Source organism: Poeciliopsis prolifica, unplaced genomic scaffold (genome assembly GCF_027474105.1).
Source record: "Poeciliopsis prolifica strain line A6 unplaced genomic scaffold, Auburn_PproV2 SCAFFOLD025, whole genome shotgun sequence".
Lineage (NCBI taxonomy): Eukaryota > Metazoa > Chordata > Actinopteri > Cyprinodontiformes > Poeciliidae > Poeciliopsis > Poeciliopsis prolifica.
This window is the reverse complement of record NW_026562400.1, coordinates 5,780,212-5,799,412: the sequence shown is the minus strand read 5'-3', so window position 1 is coordinate 5,799,412 and position 19,201 is coordinate 5,780,212. Positions and strand designations below refer to the sequence as shown.

Here is a 19,201-nt window from a genome sequence, read left to right as displayed (position 1 = left end):
AAAACACTATAGAATTGTATAACCAGCATTTTATTACATGTGGCTTTCCCATTGCGGTTGTCTCAGTAGCTGATACCTTAAATATAACACATTTTGGTCTTGAGTGTCTAGCGAGGAGACGCTATAAACCCTCAGCTGGAAACATATTCACACTCAATATCCATAAAGCACTCACTGACAAGCTGTGGCAACTGTGAACTCAAATCTCTTGTTTCCAATCTGCTTTTTAGAACCTCTCCCAGTAAATTACTGACAAAAAGCTGTAACAATACTGCTCCATAAGTGCATCTGGAAAAAAAAGTGGTTTCTGTTTATCCATGTCCAACTAAATAATTTGTGCTCTGTCCTTGTGAAACTGAATATGTAATGCTCTCTGAGGTAATTACACCAGAACATAGCAAATGTCTGACGTAGTCTTCAATGAACACTTGTTTTGGACACTAGTGAAGCTGGAAAGGCCCTCAACGGCCAGCTGGTTGTGATTTCTGAGGACAAAGCATCTTTAGAACTTTGACCTCTAAAATCTCTGGACTTTCCCCTCATTCTCCCATGTTTGAGAGGTTGGCTGGGTGACCAAATAGAAGCAGATGAGAGCTCAAGGACAGATTCAAGAAATATTAGAAACTATTTCACTGAACTTTTATCTATCAGGTATTGGCAAATTAATATTGATATTGTATCATTATTGCATTCATCGCAGAACAAGACAATCTTTAAATTTAAAGTACATTTCTTCCAGCTGTTAAAAGTCGGTTTCAGTTTTTATTTTGGTACTTCAAGAAGTACAGCTAAAAAAATTATCTGGCTGTAAAATATATTTGCATATAAAACTGATTGACTACTGCAAATTTAAAAAGTTTTCATTGCTTCTCCGAGCTGCTCCTAAATACTGAAATCACTGAAGATTTATTTTTTGTCAAAAGAAAAATATCTGTTTGTCAGGGATGCCCATGATAAGGGAGTGTTGATTTCCTGGTCCCCAAACCAGCTGCCAAAAACAGTATGCACCTATGGCAAGGTATGCGTGTGGGGGTTTGGGGGTCTGTGTGTGTGGGGGGGATCAGTAGTGAAACCCCACAGGAAACTACTGTTAGTCAGCAGAGGGTTTCCTACTGTTAGTCAGCAGAAGGTTTCCTGCTTGAGGTTTGCTTTGTTCTGACCCATAACTGGACCCACCAAAGAGGAAATCTGTAGAGATGCACAAAGACTCATTCATCTTGCCCTCTCTTCACATTTTAAACCTACCAATGCAGTCACTGACAGTTTTCACTAAATCATCTCATCTATTTGTTTACTTCTTCAGAAGGAAACATAAACAAGAACATTGTCCTGCAGGTACAAAAAAAGACAAAAAATAATAATAACCCGTAAACTGTTTTTACCTTGTAAAATGTTTTTAAGCATACTGCACCACCTAGTGGTAAATTATCAAAGTTCAGTGAGGACAAGACAAAGTTGAACACTTCCATATCAAAGTTTATTGCTGACATGCATGTAGAGATCTGATGAAGTAGAAAAATATGTTGTTTTTTTTATACAAATGCGTTTATCTGTACAGTTAATCAGTTTTCCGTATTTAGATGCCCATATCCAACCAAGCAGCTCACAACACTTTGTGACTCCATGTTTCACATCCCTGCATTGAATATACAGTTGGATCAGTCAGTAATATCTCAAATATGTACTGACAATTTTAACCAACACATCTGTACTACTCACCCCGCTGGGGGAAGATGATCTGACAAAGTGTTTTCTGGACTCGCCTTGCACGTTCTGAGTTTTACTAATTTACCTCGCCGTACAAAGTATTTCCAGATTAAACATTGAGCATAGTACAATCTAATAATCATTGGGGAGAGTAAATAACAATTACTGATGTGTATTGGTTTCTCGTGGTGATTGCATCAGACATTCCCCATAAATACCCCCTAAATGTTAGCATTCAGTGGTGGCAATGGAGTTTTCTGATGAACCTAGACTACTACAATACTGCTGAATACCCACATAATTCACATTGAGATGGGAGAAAGCCGACGGCTCTCTAAGTTTTATTTTAAACTCTGGATGTGATGTTAGACAGCCAACGTGGCCCAAAGAACAAGTGGATCACCATGTGCTGAAGCAGAGCTGGTAAGTCACAGGGTAGAGCTTTTGTACATAAAGTCTGACTGTCACAGTCATCATGGTACATTATTTACATACTGACCAGAGAGTGCAGCCTTGGGTTGGGGTTTTAGGGGTTAATGGCAACAAAAGATTTTCACTACAAAAACCCCTCCCGTAAATTAAGATGAGAAAATCCATTTATTATTATCATCATTTCTTTAAAAAATAGAACTATGCAAAAGTCAGTCTTAATATTAGTGTAGCTTAAGGTGACCACAAGAAAATTATTGAGTAATTCTAAGAGGAAAGGAAATGCTACTCTTTCACAAATGTGTCTGAGAAGGAAAAGGATTTGGATTGCCGAAGTGGAACCACTGTTTAAAGCTGAGAGAGCAAACAGCTATAGGGCCTTGTTTTAAGGAGAGTTCTTGACTGTCTACAATCAATGTCTGTGATACAAGCACCAGTGGTTTGGAGAGGGAGGATCTACACAAGTGAATAAATAAATCAACATGAAACTACAAGGAAAAATAGAGCAGTAAAAGACATTTGAAGAGACTCTATGTTCATGCAATTTGAATATAAATAGGAAAAAAAAAAGCATAGAAAGCCATAAAGCAAGTACCAATATGCAAAGGCAAGATGCACAGTACAGATGCCTAACAGTCACTGGTTAGTAGCATTGCCATGGTTTCAAAAATAGTTCTGTAAAAAACAGAATAATGTATCAAGCGAACCCAGAAACTGCACTTATAGACCTGTGAGTTTGTATTTTCATTTAACTACAGAATATTACAGTAATATTTATCTGCCACTGGCTGGGGCCCACATAGTGAGATAAGAAGAGCATGTACAAGGTGAGTTTGGGAGAGAAAAGTTACACTGCCTTGCAGACGTCTTAAAACCCCGAATGTCCTCACATTTCATCAGGTATTTTAATGAAATTACGATTGGGATATGTGACATACCAACACAAAGTCCATAACTGAAAAGGAAAAAGGTTTTGAAAATCACACCATGTATTTTAAGTTTCCTGTACCCTGATGTGACTAAATAAAATTTAATGCAATGGAGTTTGCCTTTAGAAGTAATCTAATTTGAAAATCAACCTTTGTGCAACTTAATCTCAGTACTAATAGGGTATACTGCATTCTTTGATGGCTTTAGAAGTTTGCTAGTAAACATTGGGGAACAATAGCACCACGAGGACCAATGGAAACAGCAGACAAGCCAGAAATAAAGAATATTTAAAGCACAGCATGGCTTCAAACAATATCCCGAGATTCTAGTACAAACAATAAAGGATTGGGTGGCAAGACTGATGAAAGACAGGGCAACACAACAAAGGGGAGAACTAAAATTTGGGCTTTTTGGACTGCGTGTAGCACCAAAATGTGGATATGGTGAATATTAAATTAGGGAGCTGAATCCAAATGTATGTCAAAAGGTCTAAGATTATTTTTTCTCCAAATGTATCATTTAACCTAACAACAAAGAACTGCTTTAAAGAATTCATTAAAGTGTATAGATTTTGTGTGAAAAAGAGGTAATAATACGTCTGAAAGGAGATGTTATGATCTTTTTCAATTTTAAAGCATTCACGTCATTCCCCCCGCCAAAAAAAACAAAAAACATTCAGTCAAGCCCCACCTCAGCAGAGCCTGGTCTGTGTTTCACAGTGTCTGCCACAGAGGCAGGCCAGATAACAGGACACAACAATAAGTGGAAGATAGCTTAAAGGGTCAGAGTTTCAGCTTCATACACCCTTGTTTGTCTGGCCCCAACCTACACACACAGCACGCACACGTCAGGATACTGCAGATTCATCAAAGCAAAGAAATGCCTGCTCACATTCACACTGAGAGAAAAAAAAAACAAAAAAACACTTGTCCCATGATTGGTTTTGATAAGAAGACATAGGCAAGCTACCTGGAAGTCAAACAATTGTAAATGAGTCTGAAAGTACCAGTTTCCTTGGCTAAGAAGAAATTTAAGACAGGATTTTTGGCAACGGAAACGAGATGGTGCCAGATAGTCATTGTAGCGGCACTAAGGAAGAGTCACCATCATCAATATTACTTGGCCTCATTTAGTTCTTGGCATTGGGACTCCCAGGTACCTCACAATAGCTGCCGAGGTGCTAAAAAGATTTCCACAGGGATGAGAAAGAAGCAGGAGACGATGCAGAGCGTGAATTTCAGCGTAAGCTTTGATATTCAAATCTTTCTTCAATGAAACTACTGAGATAAAATGCTACTTATTCAGGTAAATACAAAGCTTATTCAGATTTTTAGAAACCGTCGAAAACGGTTTTAAAGCAGTTTCACTCCAACTAAAAACATTAATGCTTTATGCCACTGGTGGGTTGAGACTCGGTTGTTTCAATCCCTTGCCTCAGAACTGCGAGTGTGGTTTAGAAACAGACCGACAGAGATGGAGAGGTAGATTGATTTGAAGAGTTATGGTTAGAACAATGCAGGAAAGAAATCAAGGAGAGAGAGAGGGAGCGAAAGAGAGAAAAGGGAGGTGGAATGGAGCTGTACATGAATGACATCTGTGATCAAGTAACTGGACTTGAGAAAATTCCAAACCATGGTGAAAAGAGTGGGGGGTTGCTACATGATTCTGGACCTGTATTGCTCAGGGAAGCCAGAATGGATGGGGAAGTTTTACATGTGCAAGGAAGAGGCGTCAGGGGTTAATAGTTTCTTCAACACTGCAGGCAGAACGTCATCAGCACTGCGACACACCATGGTGACGAGTTTGATGCACAGTGACTAACAAGTGGGCAAAGAACCTTTGAGTCGGGAGTTTCGTGTCTAGGCCAGAGATGATCCAGACTGGGAAAGTGAAGCTCTGAGATGTGAATCTGCTCTGGTACCCGACTATACGTCTGCTCCACTTAGCTTACTAAAACCCCAGTATGCATCTGTCTGTTTGCTGGCTCAAGAAGGTTTTCCTGTATGCCAGTTCCGTTTTGGGTATTTTTCTCCCAAGTTCTCACTGGTCTCCATGGGTGTATTTAGTTCCCAGGGAGGCATAAGAGGTTGGTGTGGCTGGTTGAGGGTTATTTCCGGAGGAATCGTTGAGCAAGGGCAGTAGCGTCGAATGGACTGACCGGTTGGGCGTCGTGACCTAGACGTCTGACAGGTGGGATGTTGCCAAACTGCCGCTTGGTGAGAAAGCTCTTGGCTTCATGAATAGTGTTCTTCTCTTCAGCCAGCAGCAGCTGCTGGCGCATGTAGTTCTCAAATTCGTACTGTGAAGACTCTTCGATTGCCTTGGCCTGTGTTGAAAAATCAAATTCTGCTCAACGTGCTGCAGTTAGTGCATTGATACACATGTAAAATATGTCTAAAAAGTGAACCATTTGTTCATTTTAGTTATAGATAAAAGCTCCCATTGAGCAAGATTTAAAACTCTGACATTTTCTTCAATGTTTTTACATTTCGTCACATGAAAACCAAAACGTTGCAGCTCAAGCTAAGATTGCTTGTTACCCTGCGAGTAAAGCAAGGTGAATAAAAGCTCTGTCTCATTTTCAGGGTTTCAATCATCAAAAATTGCAAATCATGCATGACTTCCCTTCCTCACAATTAAGGACTACATTTTTTTTTTATATCTTACCTCCTGTAAATGTTCTTGGTTATTGACCTGATCGTCAATATCTGGAACTACCTGTAGAGGGCCATTCATCGATGAAACCGACTGCCTGTGATTGAAAATAAACACCACAATATGATTAACTAATTAACAGAAATGAGAGTTTAACATTAAATATGTGAATTGCTATGATAATGGCCATGGCGTATAGTCAACCCCAAAATGCAACACATCCTGAATAAATTCAGACAGCCAGCAGGTGGTGCAGTTACCATGACGCAATAATGGCACTGAGTGACTCCAGCACTTCTCCTGCAGCCAGCCTCTGCTGAGGGTCCAGCACGAGCAGCTTTCGAATGAGGCACACCGTGTTCTCAGACACACGACCATCTCTGAGGTGGGGAGAGAACGTAAAAGGCGGTTATTTTAACCCCCCAAAAAAATGTCAGACTGAGGAAAAACATTAGGAAAATTCTTCAGTGCTACAGACTGCAAATAGAAATTCTTAGTAAATCAAGAGCTTAGGAAAAGAACCTACAAAAATAAACAAGTCATAATTTAGTCTTAATGGGAGATATTTTGACATCAGTTTAAGAGAATTTATCATTGACTTGACTTGTTTGAAGTTGTGAATGAATGGATACAGAGTTCCCTCAGCTCTGCTTCAAATTAACACTCACTCAGGAATAGAGTACTCTGCAGCCTTGATTTTGCGGAAGAGTTCTTGAGGTATGCTGTCATAAAAAGGGAACTGGCCATACAGCATGGTGAACAAAACAACGCCGAGAGCCCACATGTCGCTGGGTTTACCGCGGTATGGGCGACCTGGGGGCAAAAAGGAGAGGCATTTCAGTTTTTGTCAAAACACACACATACATACAAATAAAATTATCCAGACACACACATCAAAGAGGGTGACATTTTACTGTAATGACTGATAGCTTCCTATTTTAACACAGGCATGACCAAACATTCAGTGAGTTCAATCCCTGACAAGTCACATGGTTTTAATGATTAACAAAATTGGCAAACACGAACTGCATGACTCAGCTTTTATGATGCTTCCTTGAAATCAGCAACTTTTTAAATGTGGAGAGCTGCTTGTTAAAGCAAACAGATGCAATCAAGCAGCTGTGTATGTGGAGCTGATGAGGTTGTAGCATCATAGGCTGTGCTTTACCATAGGCGGTGTTGTTCCAGCCAGAGAGGCGGCAGCAACAGCAGTCGGCAATTATATTCAAGCTTGTGTCACACATACACAGGCGGGGGATGGGAGTCGATGGGAGTAGTTTCCCTCTGGTGAGTCATCAGTGGATGAGTCACTGAAGCTCTGTTTAATTGTGTGCCTGTCACGTTATGCTGATATGTATGCAGCGCTTTTATCTGCTGTTTGAACTGCTGGACAGGCTGCAAGATTGATATCATTCTAAATTCAAGACCACATCCAGGATGTTGATCAGGAAATGAATATTCAAACGGATGCAACTATGGTTTTCTACAGGAGAGCGTGGCTGAGCACTGATGTTGCCGATTAGGAGTTCCGGAGCTTTTCCTGATGTTTTTCTGTGTATGCAGATAGCTTCATGTGGGGAAAAATGGGACATTTCCATGAATACAGAAACAAAAACAAAAAACAAGACAAAAACTCATTCTGGGTATCACAGTTCACAGATTGCAACACAACTTCCGTGAAACTGCTTAATAAACGGAAAATCATGCAGAGTCTTGATATTACGCAATTCTATAACAAAATCCCGGGATTGTTTTGTGGAATCTCATTCGTTTAACTACAATATTTGATTGACAAGGATCCAGTACATTTCAAAGGCTTTTCTAGTTAACACATTCCATTGTAGTTTGATTCACCAGTAACAGCAGTGAACCAACAGTGTAACAGATTTTTATACCATGTAGGCATTCATGCTATATTTCAATTTCAAAATTGATACACAATTTTTTTTATGATTTCACAAATACAGTAAAGAGGATCTGCCCAGTTGAGATTTGTTATCAATTTTCTCCCCACAAATCATAAAACTGTTACTCAGCACTGTGGCAAAGAGCTTTTCACAATAAAACTGCAGAATACCAAGAACAATCAGAACTGTTTTAGACATAGGTTATCAGAATATGTCAAACCCAATGTGTACACTGGCAGCATTTATTTCTTTGCCAGAAATTAAACAGCAACTTCTTCTAGCAAGACTTTACATTAGACATAATTTTCCACTTACCACTTAATACATCAGGACTAATGTAGGCTGGGCTGCCTCTCTGGTCTTTCAGCAGGTCATCCTCACTCACCAGATGCTTTCCCAGGCAGAAGTTAGTGATGGTAATGCGGTGTGTCCTAATAAACAGAAAGGAACATTTTAATCAAGCTTTTAAATTCATAACTGAGCCAACATAAGATAGTGAATGTATTAGAGAGCACAATGACCTTTCATGGTACACAAAAAAAGCCACGATCTATGACGCTGCAGTTTCAAAACTGCCAGAATACTAAACCTTAAGAGCCGTATGATGGAAAAATCATTTTAATGAGGTGCCAGTGACTGAAGTTTGTGGTCCCTGTAGTCTATACAGCCACATAAGTACTTTACAAATCTAGTAAAGTTACCAATCTACTTTAGTAGATTAGTAAAGTGCTGCAGTTTACTAATCAGCAATTTTTTAAATGGTACCAATCTAGTGACATTTAAAGTTACCAATCTACTTTACAAGGTTAGTAAAGTACTGCACTTTACTAATCTAGCTACAGCAAAGATACATCTAGATGAAACTGAGCATCAGAAGAGGGAAGAAAAAAATGCCTTCAATTCAGAACCACCAAAAGTGGACAATAACAGCCTGGAAAAATATTGCCTGGTCGCATGAGTCTCATTTTAGCTGCCACATTTAGATAAAGCTTTTAAATTCATAGCTGAGCCAACATAAGAATTTGGTGCAAAGAAGATGAAAGCGTGGATCATTTTAGGGCTGTTTGTGCCAATTAAGTATCTTTTAACCACACTCAACCTGAGTATTAATGCCAACCAGATCCATCTTTATAACCACAGTACAGCTACCAATCATCTAACTGGTTTCTTGTGAATAACAGAATTAAACTTCAATGACCTCCACAATCACCATCACATCTGCAGCAACTAAACAATAACATGTCAGCATGAACTAAACTGTATGAGAGAAAAAGTTGTTCTAAAGGCAAATTCAGAATTGCCATTTTGGCAATATTAGCAATGTGTACCTAATAAAGTGACCAATGAGTGATCTTTCACCGTACATGCTAGTTGAAATCAAAAGACAAACTGAAACTATCTGAGCTTAAATTGCTCTTTTAAAGTTAGCTTCAGTTCTCTGTGACAAAGAAATTTTTGTTTTACTCTGTTTCTCACAGTATTAGAAAGTACTTCATGTGTGTGACTAACATTATAATTAACCCATTTCAATTGTTTTGATGCAAAGTTTTACAGAAGTGCAGAGTAAGACATCTTGAATGAACTTTAAATTTACAAAGAATGTGAACTCATATTCTGATGTATGAGGCTTTGTTATTATGCTCCTCATAGTGTAAAGTACATTGACTATCAAGAGTAAACCAAATTACTGGCTGAATTAATAAAGGACAACGCAATATAGTGCCTTAAAACTGATAAGATTTTCAGTAATTTGGGGTCTGCTGAAATGTGTCACTAGGAATTGAATCAAAGTAAATTTACTTAGCTCATCATCGAGTGAAACCTGACTATCTTGAAACTTTTCTGTAGAGGGAAAAAAAGTTGCACTCTGACAAACATATGAGTCAACCTGTGGCTTATGATAATTGCTGCAATGACTAAGCATGCACAGTGATGTGTTGGAAACTGATTTTATATAAGCTGCAGAAGATTTGAAATGTATACACAACCATGCAATATGATATGCATCCATAATCACTCCCATGCTGAAATAGAGCACGCTGCAATGGTCTGAAAAGAAACACACACCAAAAGAAGAAGAGAAAAAAAAAAGGCTGCCTGGGTATTCTCCACATCACGCTTTTCACCCACATCCGCTTTCTAAAAAGCCTGAGGTCAACAGCTTCCCCTATTCTCTCTCACTTTCACACCATGGTCCATCGCACACATTCATTGCTCCCGTAAAGGCACCTCGATCCCAATCCCATCGAACACCAACTGACAACATAAATCTCATTGTGGAAAACTTGACAGTACGTGACAGTAGTATGAGATTCACCTCTGACTATTTTTGCAATAAATGCTTCGAACCATAGATGGCCTTATGAGTTAACCGAGGAATGTGCAAAGCTTCAAGGACTCTCCTTTATGAACGAGTATCTTCAATTGTGCTTTTGTCTGCGAGCATCACGACCCAGGCTTCTATTCTTGCACCGGAGATTGGATAAATGAGATTGCATGTTCGTCTTGTGAGGCAAGGGTCCCTGAGGACAGTGGATAGACCAAGCCGTCTCCGCTTCCTGGTCACATGACTCCGGTCAGGAAACCAGAGACCTAAACAGCCCAGATGACTTCTCCTTTCCGGCCCGTAATAAAAATACATGTGACGAGAAGTGAGGTTAATCACAGGGCAGCTTCTACAGCAAGCATCAGTTCTCAGAACTGGCCATCGCTTGAAGGGTTTCAATGACACTCAGGCTTTAGTTGAGCAACAGCCAAAAGAAAAGGTACCATCCCAGACATAGTCAAAAACCAGCATAATTTCATGAAAAATGCATTCTTGAAATTCATTTGAGACTTAAAACATATGTACCAGAATATTATATAATATATCCAAAGGAATTAAATTTTTTGTATCGGAAGTCATTAAAATTTAAAAATACCCAATCGCTGGCTGTGCAGATTGATTTATCACATCCTGCTTTCACAACAGCTGGCTCTGGGAGAGGAAGTCGCATCATTTCTTGCACAAAGTGCTGATGTTTTCTGATGCCTGTGGTGCATTTCCCAGAACTGTGTCAAACAACAAGGGACGCGAGTGGCGTTTGATTGAGTAAGCCTCTAAATGGTCAGTTTTCCCACACCCACTGTTCCTTCACACATACACACTCACGCACACGTTAGTTAGGAGAGTGTAATACATCGTGAGAAAAAAAAAATAAGGAAGGCAGAGAAATTGGGTGGCTATGTTAAAAAGAAAAAGCAAAACACAGAGGAACGAAATTATGACAATTTGTGTGCACACGTAGGTAAGTGAGTTCATGTGTCAGTGACTTCGCCTGCGGTGAGTCAGCTCTGAGCTATTGAGCCTTTGGCATGTCTCTCCTTTGTCTCCAGCTGGGACAGAGTGTTCCTCACATCTACTCTGCTCCCTTCCACCCGCATCTCCTGGCCAAAACACTATTGCCGCTACTTCTTACTACCACTGCAGGTAGGAGGAACCAGGATAAAAAGGGTTAAAAAAAATAAAAAAAGACCTTGTTGCTTTCCAATGCAACATACCAATGAATTTATATGTATACATAGTGCATGCACACATTACTTATTACAACTCTTATCTCTAACAATAACAATTAGCATAATTCACCACACAAAGAAGGAATTTGACTTCAGTTACAGTTTGCTCTCAAATACATATAATACATAAAAATGCAAAATAAAAAGATAACATTTTTCATTCTGGCTTAGAGCCAGAGAGAACATTTCAGTTGGAAGGATGAATATAACACTGCAAAGTTGTTGGAATGTTGGAATATTTATATTAAAACTGATGTTTTAATAATATAAGACAAATTAATCACTGAGGTAAATGATGTTAAAAATCATCAACTCGTTTTTTTTTCCTTTCAAATTCTTTTTTAAAATTCAGTTTACAGCGGCAAGAAGTTACATGCTTCTGATATGAATAGTTAATGATTGATAACAGCAGTAAGGCTACAAAAATATTTTTCTGATCTTTTATAACATTTTATATCTGTTCCAAAAAAAAAAATTAAACCAAGAATCTAAACGAAGCTGTAAGGAAACCTCAACAGAAACCAGGGTGGTAGCTCCCTGTACACAGAGCCACAGACAGACCAACACAGTAGAACTCCTCACAGTGGCATAGGCTTTTTGTGTAGGTTGAAAATACATTCTACAAAGAGGTATAAATCAAGCTAATGTGAGCGTAGGAACAAAGCGAGTGTGTGTCAGCTTTAGTCATTCAGTTATACCAAAGCAACACCCTTATCAGTTAAAATGAAGTCTGTAAGATCATCTACTTGTTTTTGAAATGAAATCAATGTATATTTAATGCAAATTCTAATTGTAATACTTTTCTAGCATTTATTAAGTAAATGGCAGCCAAATTTAGAAACATTCTCACAGTGAGGAAGAGTAATTCTCACCATTTGAATACAAGCCTTTCATATCCCCTGCGGATGAGTTGGTTGGAGGGAGTTTACAGATGAGTAGTTTTCCATCCTGCACGTCTAATCTGAGCTGCAGCACTTTAACCTCAGGTGCACTCAACAGGGTCTTCTGTGCATTACTAAATTACTCATACACCCCCAAACCCAAACACTTTCCCACTGACATCAAAGCAGAGGCATATTCATTGTTTTGTTTGGCACCAGAGTCCATTTTCAAAACTCTGACCATGGGGAATGAATTATCTATTGTTACTCAACACCCAGACACATTTGAGCACAAGAGAGCAAGACTTCAGGTTTGTGAGTGTAATTTCACTCATAGTCCAAGAATATGGCCTCTGTGTCAGTTTAAAGCTTAATACACACACTGAATCCAAATTCTGGGGTCCAGTCGGCTATCAGGCACAATACTAACTGGCTGAAACAGCAAAATTGGCACAAAAGGCATCGTTATTTAGGATGACTGACCGAGTGTCAACTTACCGTTTGTTCAGCACCATATTTCCCAGCTTGAGGTCTCTGTGCACAATGTTTTTCTGCAGGCAGGAAAAAAGAAGTATGGTCACATTGCACTCAATGAATCATTGACAAAACAAGAATTAGTTTCTGGGAGTGGCACACGAGCCTTGGAAATGAGTAATCAAAAAATGTGTATCAAACAAACAACAACAAAGAACACTGTAGTATGAAGATTGTCTACATTGCTGAAAGATTGAAGAAAGTAAGCCAATTTTGTACATACTCTTTAGTAGTGTAATAAGACCAACCTTATGGAGGGCCTCCACCACACGCACAACATCGTAGAAAATGACAATAGCTTCACGCTCGCTCAGTCTCTTCTCTTTTATGACGTAATGCTGGAGGTTTATTAGATCTGCTGTCTTGTCACTGAAATCGTGAGCGCAGAGGCAGTCCAGGACAAGGCAGATCCGCTTCTTCATCTTACGAACTTTGTTGGCTTCCATGTCCTCTACTATTTCATAGGCGCGATCCTGAATCCAGAAATAAAATAAATGTGGGAAATTAGTATTGTGAGAGTGTTCATTTTATTTAATTTGACAGAACAAAATTTGAGATTGATTTATGGGATGCAATCAATACAATCAGTGAGATTTCTCAAAGCAAGTATCTACGGTTACATAGAAAAGTCCTTCATTTTGGCTGGTGACCAGAATCTGACTATTCTTGGCTAATACAGAAAAGATGGTCTGGTTTATTCTAATAAACATTCAACCTGTTTGCCAAGAGGATATTAAGGAAATGTCAAAGGGAAGTTAAGAGTCTAAATTCCCAAGGGAATGAACATATATAATGCTGTGTTAGTAATGTAAACCACACTAATCACTAAAATCAGAAGATATAGGATAAACAATAAACTCCATGTTTATTGTTCCCCATTTTCTAAATTATCAGTAAAACTTGAACAGGGTCTCCTCTCTCACACAACACCTCTGGTCCTTATTTAAATCATTAATAATTGTCCTGGACAGGAATGCCAAAAAAAATATATTTTCAATCCTGCTAATATATCTTATTTTATTATTCTTCAAGAACAATCTGAATCACAAAAACTGCATGTCTAACTTCTGATAAGAATAAGACATCTCCACAGTCAGTGTGAGAGAATATGATATAAAAAAGATGAGGAAGATCATTCCTATTTTTAAAACTCAAGCTAATGTAGACTCACCATTTGTTTCCTATTGATTTCTGTATCAGATTTTTTTTTTAATGCAGCCAGCATCTCTGAAAGAATGAACAATGAACTGGTTCACAGACAGCAGAGATGAACTATAATAATCTAATCAATATGGCAGACCTAAATGAATCAGCATGCACGCCTTAGTGCTGCTATTATAAGGATGCTGAAAGTGAAACGGAATGTGAATGAAAGACAAACGAGGAAGACTGATGGAACAACAAAGTTAAAGGAGAAGGCAGATGGGGCAGCAGGTGAGGAAGGGGGGAGGGTTGCTGTGAACAGAGAGCAGGGGATAAATATAGCTTCTATTGTATTTCTACTTCTCTACTGAAACAACCTTTATAAGGAAAGTACAGGCAGCTGGCTTGAGCTTGTTTCTGCTAAAGCTGAACTGATAAAATCAAACTGTTACTTGCTCTGGTGTTGTTAAATATATTCATAAACAAAAATGAATGAAAAGAAGCTTTTAATCACATATTATTAAGAAAACAATAACTTTTTCAGATTGCACAATCTGAAAAAGTTCAGATTATATAATTTACACATTAATTAGTACACAGTAAGCCCAGGAGAATTAACCTTCATAGAGGCAAAAAAGGTGATTAATTAGTTTTTAATTAACTAAAACCTGCTAAGATATGTCAGTAAAGTGAAAAAGTCTACCTGAAAAAGGCCATGATGGTGAACTACACCATCCTGGTTGTGCAGCAGAGAAAGGAGAGAGTATTCTGTATGCAGCAGCATCTTCCCCTGCCGCTCCTCCTGGGTTTCCCCCACGGAGTCCACTCGCTCCTCCAGGGTCAGGATCTGCAGAACAGAGCAAAGATTTAAATGGATTCAATAAAATGAATGAATTAAATGTGCCCTGTGAAAAGGTCTGAAGTTCAGATGCTTAAAATCTGCCATGATAATGAGGGTTTTGAAATAACTGCAATTATAGGAGAACATGAAAATACCTGAATATAACAGACTTACTTTGAGCTGATAGAAGTCATCTGTGCCATCTTTCCTGGCCAAACACTGAACTATACTCGGTACTGGCGAGTTGCCCAGGCGAGGTCCTGCAAAGACGAGAAAAGGAACAGCTGCATGACCAAAAGGCATTCTACGCCGCTGGTCTGTTTGCTCTCCCCAAAACTCATTAAGGTCAGTGTGTGCAGGTATCCATTAACACCCCAAGTGCAATGTTTTCTTGACAAAGTATCTGGTAAACAATGCAGGAGTTCTTCTGCAGAATGCACATATACTTCAGAGAATAGGAAAGGAATATATGATATTGGAGGAAAGAAAGAGCCCCAGCATAGACTCCAGCTTTTCTGGCTGATGTCATGAGGATCAGCAAAATTCTTCAAATTCTTGACTCAGGCGTGTGTAAGTCCACAGTGTACTCACACAGGGACCCTGCAACTTATGCACAGAGAAGGTTTGGCTGAATTGTCTGTAGGTTATGCAATGTAGCTTTACACACTGTATCTATCAATTCCCCTTTAAACAGTAGTAACGTCTGTACCGAGGATGAAAGGGCCAGCTCTCTTGGCGTTACTGCCAGATATCCCAGGACACTGCAGCTTGCTGGCTCTGCCTGATGTCTCTCCAGCCCCCCTCTCTGACGAGCGCCGTTTGGACATACTGGAGCTCTGCAGGAAACAAATCTGATTAGTTCATGGGATAAAGATAGCCAAGTAAAAGGGAAAGTACACACATGTGACAAGAACAACAACTCTAAAAGATTAAGAAAAAAAAATACAAATGAGCTTTAATAAACGGCATTAATAGTTCTAAAAGTAAGCATATTTTGAGCTTCAGGGAAATGAGTTAAATGAGAGGACACTGGTTTATAAAACAAGGTTAAAAGGGCTAAAGTTCATGGCAGCTCCACCCAGTCCATTTCAAATCTCCCTCCCCTCACATTTACACACCTTGGTGTGAATGTGAGGCCATAACAACTCCATTTAGAATAATGGCTGCTGGTGTGAAGGCCATCACCTCAGATCCAATCTCTACATTAGGCAGTGTGCTTGTCACAATCTGCAATTTAAAATAGAAGGCCCTTGAATGCAAACACATGACTCTAGCAAGACAGGAGCATTTTAATTTGCCTCTCTAATCCTGAGCTTTTTTCTTGCAGCAGTTTAGAAAAAAATCCCCATGCATTTTAATCTGCACGCTTTATTGCAGAATCTGTGCAAAGAGCTTATCTATTCTTTAAACATGAATGCATGTTTTAACATGACCAAAAAGTTAAAATGCCAAGCCATTGCTCAATAATAATGAATAAGGAAGTAAGATTCAGATGAACATGGTTTCCCATGTTCATCAAATGCGTGATAAGTGACAGTGACACATTGTCATTATACAAACTACTCTAACCGACACAGCGGTTCTCATCCACCTCCCAGAAATCAGAGAGCAAGAGGTATGCTGTGTTTACTGATATCAAGGGCCAATGTGAAGAAATGCCATCTGTTTCCCGTAATGGGGAAGTAGAGCCTTTACTGAGAGGAATGATTCATCCTGCTGTCGTCCCAAGTTTTCATTGAACAAAAACGCTTCAATGTTCAGATAATAATCCTCCCAAAATGTCAAACAGCTTCCCCATGCATTCCCAGAAGGCACAGGAAGCTACATGAGAGAAAACCTAGCATGTATTGTCACACACAAGATGATTTAAAGGTGCGGAAACAGAATTTGACAAAATTCTGAAACTGTATTGTATAACTGTGCAATCCCAGAGTTTCTTTACTGATAAATTAAGAAACCTTCCTGTTGCAAAACCAACAGTGCACCATTTTCTAGTTGGGAATCTGGGGCATGGAGGAGATAGGACAGTTGGCTGTTCAGTGAGGGCTAGTACAAATTCTCACTTCCATGAGGCTTTTTGTGATCCCAGACAGCAGACAGTGTCATCATGTCTCTCTCCCATCTGTCTCCGTTTCTGCTAGTCATCACCCACGGAGTCTGATGAGCTGAGGTTTTCTGACAGTGTTTATGGCGCAAGTCAGAGTGACACCGAGTCACGCTGGAAATAGTGGGATGAGATATTACTCTAGAGGACACAAAGAAGTAGTTCAACAGGTAGGACGCTTCATGCTGTTGCTTTACTGTTTAATGAAGCAGATTATGCTAATGATCAGGTGACTATAGACCCAGTGGACTTCGACTTAAACAGAGATGGAAACTGGAATCAGAATATTTTTCCCAATTCTTCAATTTAAATAAATGGTTTCCCATGTTCATCAAATGCATGATAAGCAATTAACATCTTTCTCTCTGAAACATTTTTACTCATTAAAAATGTTGTTTCATTTGTGTTAAAGTACTTAAAAATTACTACTGGAACCAATCAGAAGGAATTAAACATGGAAATAAAAATGCACCAATCAATCTGGTATTGACCAAAACTGGCAGGTTTTTCCCCCAAATTGTGAAAATGTTTTTTTCCCCTTCTCCATAATGCACACAGACTAAAAAGACTCCCATACTACAAACACATAGATCAGGAGTATGTACTTTAATGTAATTTATTTAATGCCTAACAGAAATAAAGGGTGGGGGCAAATGCTTTAAGGCATCATTTTGAATAATTTCCAAAGTCTTGATCACGGAACCTGCAGAACATTTAGTCGTCTATGAGTTAAAACCTTTCCATCAGACATCAAAGGAAAGCACAAATCTGTATTGGTCAGAAAAGACCCTCTCCAATCTTAAATGCAAGGTGGGCAGTTTCATTTTATTCACATGATTATTTAATAAAATTTAGAGATGCAACAGCGAGTCAGCCAGTTGAACTGATCTGTGACCTGTAGATTATGGACTTGGATTTTAAATTTTTGCCAACTTTAATAAAACTAAAGTAAAGGTCAGAGCAATGTGCTTTAAAGTATAAATAGGGATCATCTTCAGAGCTGCACATTTCTTCTCTAATGTGTCATAGTTCCTGTACATGCATGTCAATCATTTTCCTGGATTAAAAACAACCAACTCACTGACATAAATGCATAACACAAAAGACAGGTTCATTTTATGCCAGCGACAGAACCTGCTGCAGAGTTGTGAAGCCAAACCTAGACACATATGAGAAAAGCAAAAGGTCGATGTTACCAACTCCTGCATACTGACCTAAATGACATCAGCTTGATGACAGCATATTCAGCTATCCTTTTCTAACACTGCTGCAACTCTCTGCACACAGCCAGTGGTCTGGCAAACAGGACTGGCTGTGACTGTACCAGAGGGAGGACAAGAACAGATCCAGCCTCTGAATCATATCACACGAAGAGGAGAGGAGAGACACGCTGCCAGTGCCCACAAGAAATGTGGGCTTCCTTAAATAGTATCTGAACAAAACAACCACGTATGTGTCTCACGACTCACCTACTCAGACTCAATGCCATGTGTCTGGGCACTGCAAGAAAAAAGCTGCATATGCACACATGAGAAAGAAACACGTTTCAAGTCAATAAATCTCAAAATGTGCCGCTTTTGGATCTGCACAGAATGCCAGCTCACACACTTTTCCTCAGCTGTAGACCCCATTCATCATTCCAATAACAATGCCCTTGACCACAACGCCACGCAAAGGTCACGCCATAAAACCACTTAACAAAATGATTGTAACAGCACAAAGGCTGCAATGCATTGCTTGGTGCCATTTTGGGTCCACAAGGTCTGGACACTCTGTTCTGGCAGCGTGTTGTGTAAACCGAACGAGTCGTAGAGTAAAGCGCCGACGTTACGTCTTGCAAGTTGGACACAAGCAGCTCACAACTCGAACTGCAAAGTGTCAGGGACCGATATTAAGTATAGTTTATATAATAAACACACGCCGTGTTTAATTTGAGTAAAATATGAGTTTTACTATAATTAGTGCATAAACGAACTCAGGTGAAGCCAATTCCGTTCCTCGGCCAAATACGTTACAACAGCACGGGACTCACGAGCCACACAAAGGGACATAGAACACAACAAGGAGCAGGGTGCAAACCTCACACAGCCGTTGTTAGCATAAGTACGTTTGATTTCAAATGCACCGTGGAGGTTTAAATATGGCTGTTGGCGAGTTACGTTCCAGCCAAGTCAAAGCTGAACTCTGTCGGGGTGCTGGGAGGCCATTTAAACAAAGTACGTTCAATGTTACAGCTGGCTTACGGTGAGAGACGAAGCTAGATAGCAACGGAGTCGCAGCTTCGCTTACCTCAAAGCCAAAACCGCCGGCTAAGATCTGCGTTGTCCTCTTAAAATATCATCATTTCTCGGGCGAACGCTGTGGTGGGTGTACGGAGCTTCTCTCTCAGCCGGGAGAAGCTTCGGGGGTTTTAGTTTCGCGTTGTTTAGCCTCTATTACTGAAATGAGCAATTAAGGAAAAGCCTCCGCTTCTTGCTGATCGCATCTTTCCACAGCGACAGCACCACCTGACAAC

At 39.5% G+C, this 19,201-nt stretch overlaps 1 protein-coding gene across 2 annotated transcripts; it reads right to left on the bottom strand.

Moving 5' to 3' along the window:
* Positions 1–1,455: 1,455 nt before the first annotated feature.
* On the bottom strand, positions 1,456–19,201 carry stk40 (serine/threonine kinase 40). Of its 2 annotated transcripts, none has more exons than XM_055047363.1 (11): positions 18,976–19,201; positions 15,292–15,418; positions 14,757–14,842; positions 14,445–14,588; positions 12,847–13,071; positions 12,563–12,615; positions 7,944–8,059; positions 6,390–6,534; positions 5,982–6,101; positions 5,734–5,818; positions 1,456–5,392 (listed from the first exon to the last, which is right to left on the bottom strand). In XM_055047363.1, the coding sequence occupies exons 2-11, from the start codon at positions 15,407–15,409 to the stop codon at positions 5,174–5,176; spliced, it is 1,311 nt and encodes a 436-aa protein (XP_054903338.1). In that variant the 5' UTR covers positions 15,410–15,418; positions 18,976–19,201; the 3' UTR covers positions 1,456–5,173. The 2 variants fall into 2 exon arrangements, with proteins under 2 accessions (XP_054903338.1, XP_054903339.1); XM_055047364.1 differs by lacking the exon at positions 18,976–19,201 and adding an exon at positions 17,901–17,967.

What these genes read in the sequence shown, in the direction of transcription:
- stk40 (XM_055047363.1), bottom strand. Translation starts at nt 15,409, where the DNA reads ATGTCCAAACGGCGCTCGTCAGAGAGGGGGGCTGGAGAGACATCAGGC. An exon ending in TAGTCCTGATGTATTAAGTG is followed by an intron (nt 6,535 to 7,943) that starts GTAAGTGGAAAA and finishes TTTTGCCCCCAG; the next exon opens with GTCGCCCATACCGCGGTAAA. An exon ending in GCAGAGTACTCTATTCCTGA is followed by an intron (nt 6,102 to 6,389) that starts GTGAGTGTTAAT and finishes TCCCCACCTCAG; the next exon opens with AGATGGTCGTGTGTCTGAGA.